Here is a 6,633-nt window from a genome sequence, read left to right as displayed (position 1 = left end):
TATTTACAATATATTTGCGGCTGGTTGTTTGGGGAATCAGCTGTTGTCAAATAATTGTAACCAACTTTTGATGATTTTTCTACAAACCACGTTTTAACGACTAAATAACGTACCGTGTGGTAAAACTTTAATCATGGAGGAAGAACAATTAGAATTGGTGGCCCTAACCACATGTTTGCTGCCTTTCTATGATACGACATTCTGTGTCTGGGTCATCATATTTACAGGTATCGTCAGATTCCTTGACAGAAGCTGATGAATGATAGGATATACCCATACGATTGACTCATGTTATTGACTCAAGGCACTGACTCATGGGATTTACTCATGGGGTAGACTAATGCGATTGACTCATGGGATGGACTCAAAGGATTGGTACATGATTTTTTTCAAGAAATGAATCTTAGGATTGACTCATGGTTTGTTCATGTGACTGACTCAAATGCTTGTTTTATGGGATTTATACTCATGTTAGTGACTTAAGGGGTTGACTCGGTTTTGTTTCAGGGGATTAACTCATGCCGTTGTTTTATGGGATTTACTCATTTTAGTGACTCAAAGTATTGACTCATGATTGTTTCGGGGGATTTACTCATGTGATTGATTCATTGGTTGACTCAATGGACAAATCGATTGTTTTTTCACGGGATGACTCCTATGATTGACTCAGGAATAGTTTATGTGATTGACTCATATGATTGACTCGTGGAACTTAATCATATGATTGACATATGGAATACAGAAATTTGCTAAAGTGATATTGACTGACAAAAGACACTGTTCTGTGAGTGGTCACTATAGCTAAGAATAACATGTATTCTCACGACATGTTTTAATTGACGGGATACCCTGGATCTCAGGACCTATCTTGTTAGGATCTAAACCGAATTTCTTACTACTGTTATCAGTCTGACTCTCGTCAATTCCACCAATCTCTCCTTTCCGTGGTTTTCAGATTATCAATAGGTTTTCCAAACTATACCGCAGGCATTTTTAAAGTATGATTTACTCAATTGAATCTGCCTCAGACACGTTCCTCCCACAGACATTTTCGGAGAAAATATTTTATGCTGACATCAAAACAGGGAATATCTTGTATCTACATTGTATAGACATTTTGCGTACCTGATTAAATTAACAACATGGCTTTAAAAAAAAAATCAAAGACAATCCAATTAAGTGGTGAGTTGTATTTTGATATTGTCCAATATTGTCTGTTCATGGACCTTTTTAATTAATTAACATGGTTTTACTGGAATGGCTTTATATAATTCAATTTATAAAACGCTAAAATACAAAACAGATCATGAAAGGGGATACTTTCTCTCATATTTTAAACCTGAAATATTTGTTTGTCTTTAAAAGATAAAATTTAATAGTTACTTAGATGCTTATCGGAACCAGGTATTGCAGCGATCTATATATTCCTGATATATAACAGTAATTTTGGAGGACAGGGAGCTACTGCTCCCATTGTCTGCGTCCGTCCGGTCACAATAGAATTTTAAAACAATAGAACACGAACTAATAGAATCAGGGAGGTTGAATAAATCAAGACAGATTGGTCAGAGCGTGTGTGGTGGAGGTTACCCCGGTGTCTAATGGATGTTACCGTCACTATGGATCTCCCGGCTTGTCGGGGGATATAATACAACGGCCATTGCAATGATAAGTAAATGCAAACTTTCACAATTGAATTTAGGGTTTTTCTTTTCCCCTGGGGAACTTAATATTTTAGTCAATACGGCGATTATATTAAACTGCAACAATGGCTACTGACAAGGTTGGTTGGCGGTCATAACCTCGTTATCATGGGACGCTGCCGTTTTAAAGGTTACGTCACGAAACGGTTTACTTAATTCAAAGCGGCCATCCGAAAAATGTTGGTGCGTTCGGTGACGACTTCAAAAAAGAAAACCTGTAGTCGGGCGAGTTCGATTCCTGCAATCAATGTCAGACAATACATGTTTGCGGCCTCTTGTTAACACGAGCGATATCGTCTATCCTTCATTCTATAGAAAAGGGGCCTGTTTATTTGATTTATGTGCTAAATTTTCATCAACTTCGTCTGGGAGAAATCGTACATAGCGAGACATCGTAATGGCAGAGCTACAGGCAGCCATTCCGTCCTCCGGTAACTACTGAATGGCTCCACACCGCGGTACTTATCGCTCCGTACATGTCAAAGCGACATAATCACTTATCCTTCCTGACTAAATGTCAGCTTATGTCCTTATATGGTATTTACCGTATTATGGCTAAGGACGTCGACGTGACGTCATTCCTCGTCAACGTGATCTTCATTTTTTACGTTTAAGCTGCTGTGATCGTCAGTTAATTACATGAAAACTCTCTGTCTGATGAAATCATACTGACAGTTGTATTCAGGAAGATCTTAGTAATCCTGTACAATGTGACCTGGCCCTTCAGTGAGATCTTAGTAATCCTGTACAATGGGACCTAGCCCTTCAGTGAGATCTTAGTAATCCTGTACAATGGGACCTAGTCCATCATTGAGATCTTAGTAATCCTGTACAATGGGACCTAGCCCTTCAGTAAGATCTCAGTAATCCTGTACAATGGGACCTAGCCCCTCAGTGAGATCTTAGTAACCCTGTACAATGGGACCTAGCCCTTCAGTGATATCATAGTAACCATGTACAATGGGACCTAGCCCTTCAGTGAGATCTCAGTAATCCTGTACAATGGGACCTAGCCCTTCAGTCAGATCTTAGTAATCCTGTACAATGGGACCTAGCCCTTCAGTGAGATCTTAGTAATCCTGTACAATGGGACCTAGTCCTTCAGTGAGATCTTAGTAATCTTGTACAATGGGACCTAGCCCTTCAGTGAGATCTTAGTAATCCTGTACAATGGGACCTAGCCCTTCAGTAAGATCTTAGTAATCCTGTACAATGGGACCTGGTCCTTCAGTTAGATCTTAGTAATCCTGTACAATGGGACCTAGCCCTTCAGTACGATCTTAGTAATCCTGTACAATGGGACCGAGCCACTCAGTAAGATCTTAGTAATCCTGTACAATGGGACCTAGCCCTTCAGTCGGATCTTAGTAATCCTGTACAATGGGACCTAGCCCTTCAGTCGGATCTTAGTAATCCTGTACATAGGGTCTTCGCCCTTCAGTGAGATCATAGTAATCCTGTACAATGGGACCTAGCCCTTCAGTGAGATCTTAGTAATCCTGTACAATGGGACCTAGTCCTTCAGTCAGATCTCACTTATCCTATACAATATGACCTAACCCTTCAGTGAGATCTTAGTAATCCTGTACAATGGGACCTAGCCCTTCATTAAGATCTCAGTAATCCTGTACAATGGGACCTAGCCCTTCAGTGAGATCTTAGTAATCCTGTACAATGGGACCTAGCCCTTCAGTGAGATCTCAGTAATCCTGTACAATGGGACCTAGCCCTTCAGTGAGATCTCAGTAATCATGTACAATGGGACCTAGCCCTTCAGTCAGATTTGAGTAATCCTGTACAATGTGACCTAGCCCTTCAGTGAGATCTCAGTAATCCTGTACAATGGGTTCTAGCCCTTCAGTGAGATCTTAGTAATCCTGTATATATAATGGGACCTAGCTCTTCGGTGAGATCTTAGTAATCCTGTACAATGGAACCTGGCCCTTCAGTAAGATCTTAGTTATACTGTACAATGGGACCTAGCCCTTCAGTGAGATCTTAGTAATCCTGTACAATGGGACCTAGCCCTTCAGTGAGATCTTAGTGATCCTCTTCAATGACAATAAGACCTAGCCCTTCAGTTAGATCTTAGTTGCCGTTGTCTTCTACATGTAATCAACTTTCATTCGGAGTTCGTCTGTTACATACAAACCCCGATGTACTGCCAGGCACGTGACCTCGTACTTCCGTTAAAACTAATGCGGCGATGCCATGCAGCTGCACATGTCGGGAATTCACTGTAGCACGTGACCAGATGCTTTTCCGTATTTATGTCTCGTTTCCGTTTTTGTACTTCGTGTCGTAATTTTGTGGCTCTCCTAAGCTTTGATCCGGAGACGGTATGGGCGAAAACACGGAACACATTTAGGATTTAATTCAGACAAATCGCAACGGTCTTCTTTCAGGAAATCTTTCAAATGCCTCCGTGGTGTCGCTATCACCCCAGACACGGTAAGGTGAGGCGTGCTGGTCGACAGTTGACGGCGCGGCTGTCAGGGCGTCAGGCCGGTGGGAATACCACGTGATAGAATGAGTAACCACGTGTTCACAGCGCTAATTTTGTTTGATCCCAGAAATATACCAGCATCAATTTCAAGTTATACAAAATACAGACATATAACCATTCACAAATAAATAATAGAACAACAATGATACAAACCATTAACCGGAAGCAAGATAACGGCATGCAATCTGGTAGCAGTATTGCGACATTCTCCTCTGGGGACTGTAATATGACCTTGTCATCTTGGGACTGTAATGTGACCTTGTCATCTGGGGACTGTAATGTGACCTTGTCTTCTGGGGACTGTGATGTGACCTTGTCATCTGGGGACTGTAATGTGACCTTGTCATCTGGGGACTGTTATATGACCTTGTCATCTGGGGGCTGTAATGTGACCTTGTCATCTGGGGGCTGTAATGTGACCTTGTCATCTAAGGACTGTAATGTGACCTTGTCATCTGGGGGCTGTAATGTGACCTTGTCATCTAAGGACTGTTATATGACCTTGTCATCTGGGGGCTGTAATGTGACCTTGTCATCTGAGGACTGTAATGTGACCTTGTCATCTGGGGACCGTAATGTGACCTTGTCATCTGGGGACTGTAATATGAACTTGTCATCTCGGGACTGTAATATGACCTTGTCATCTGGGGGCTGTAATGTGACCTTGTCATCTGGGGACTGTTATGTGACCTTGTCATCTGGGGACTGTAATGTGACCTTGTCATCTTGGGACTGTTATGTGACCTTGTCATCTGGGGACTGTAATGTGACCTTGTCATCTTGGGACTGTTATATGACCTTGTCATCTGGGGACTGTAATATGAACTTGTCATCTCGGGACTGTAATGTGACCCTATCATCTGGGGACTGTAATATGACCTTGTCATCTGGGGACTGTAATATGAACTTGTCATCTGGGGGCTGTAATGTGACCTTGTCTTCTGGGGACTGTAATATGACCTTGTCATCTGGGGACTGTAATATGAACTTGTCATCTCGGGACTGTAATGTGACCCTATCATCTGGGGGCTGTAATGTGACCTTGTCATCTGAGGACTGTAATGTGACCTTGTCATCTGGGGACTGTAATGTGACCTTGTCATCTGGGGGCTGTAATGTGACCTTGTCTTCTGGGGACTGTAATGTGACCTTGTCATCTGGGGACTGTAATGTGACCTTGTCATCTGGGGATTGTAATGTGACCTTGTCATCTGGGGACTGTAATGTGACCTTGTCATCTGAGGACTGTGATGTGACCTTGTCATCTGGGGACTGTAATGTGACCTTGTCATCTGGGGACTGTAATGTGACCTTGTCATCTGGGGACTGTAATGTGACCTTGTCTTCTGGGGACTGTGATGTGACCTTGTCATCTGAGGACTGTTATATGACCTTGTCATCTGGGGGCTGTAATGTGACCTTGTCATCTGGGGACTGTAATGTGACCTTGTCATCTGAGGACTGTGATGTGACCTTGTCATCTGGGGACTGTAATGTGACCTTGTCATCTGGGGACTGTGATGTGACCTTGTCATCTAGGGGCTGTAATGTGACCTTGTCATCTGGGGACTGTGATGTGACCTTGTCATCTGGGGACTGTAATGTGACCTTGTCATCTGGGGACTGTAATGTGACCTTGTCATCTGGGGACTGTAATGTGACCTTGTCATCTGGGGACTGTAATGTGACCTTGTCTTCTGGGGACTGTGATGTGACCTTGTCATCTGAGGACTGTTATATGACCTTGTCATTTGGGGACTGTTATATGACCTTGTCATCTGGGGACTGTAATATGACCTTGTCATCTAGGGGCTGTAATGTGACCTTGTCATCTGGGGATTGTAATGTGACCTTGTCATCTGGGGATGTAATGTGACCTTGTCATCTGGGGATGTAATGTGACCTTGTCATCTATGAGGTTAAATTGTGACATTGCCATTTTTAGATTTTTAATGTAATGCAAAATTAAACTGCTGGTCTACTGTAAGTCGCTGATAAAATAAATAGTTGACCAATGCGCCATTTGTAACTACTGAGCCTGACAAATGACCACTGTCCAAGGACAGCTATCGACCACGAGTTGATGCAATCATTACGAATACGAGTTTTCTATATGTTTGTTGGTCGTTATTATGGTGATGTGTTCCTCATAGACCTGGCTGTATACTGCATAGTCATTCGTGGTAAGTCCTAGAGAGCCCAGAGGAGAAGGATTGATAGGGTAGGGGCTGGTAGGGTGGTGGGTAGGGTTAGTAGGGTAGGCGCTGGTAGGGTGGTGGGTAGGGGTGGGTAGGGTAGGGGTGGGTAGGGGTGGGTAGGGTGGTAGGGTAGGGTGGGTAGGGTAGGGGTGGGTAGGGGTGGGTAGGGTAGGGGTGGTAGGGTGGTGGGGTAGGGGTGGGTAGGGTAGGGGTGGTAGGGTGGTAG

At 43.2% G+C, this 6,633-nt stretch overlaps 1 protein-coding gene across 1 annotated transcript; it reads left to right on the top strand.

Moving 5' to 3' along the window:
- Positions 1 to 4,351: 4,351 nt before the first annotated feature.
- Positions 4,352 to 6,085, top strand: LOC117343409 (cysteine-rich, acidic integral membrane protein-like). The gene has a single exon (XM_033905751.1). The coding sequence runs from the start codon at positions 4,352 to 4,354 to the stop codon at positions 6,083 to 6,085; it is 1,734 nt and encodes a 577-aa protein (XP_033761642.1).
- Positions 6,086 to 6,633: the final 548 nt, after the last annotated feature.

This window comes from Pecten maximus, chromosome 15 (genome assembly GCF_902652985.1).
Source record: "Pecten maximus chromosome 15, xPecMax1.1, whole genome shotgun sequence".
NCBI classification, from domain to species: Eukaryota; Metazoa; Mollusca; class Bivalvia; order Pectinida; family Pectinidae; genus Pecten; species Pecten maximus.
The sequence above is the reverse complement of the archived record's forward strand: the minus strand, read 5'-3'. Positions and strand labels throughout refer to the sequence as shown.

Excerpts from the sequence above, each read along its gene's own strand:
- LOC117343409 (XM_033905751.1), top strand. The coding sequence starts at position 4,352 with ATGATACAAACCATTAACCGGAAGCAAGATAACGGCATGCAATCTGGT.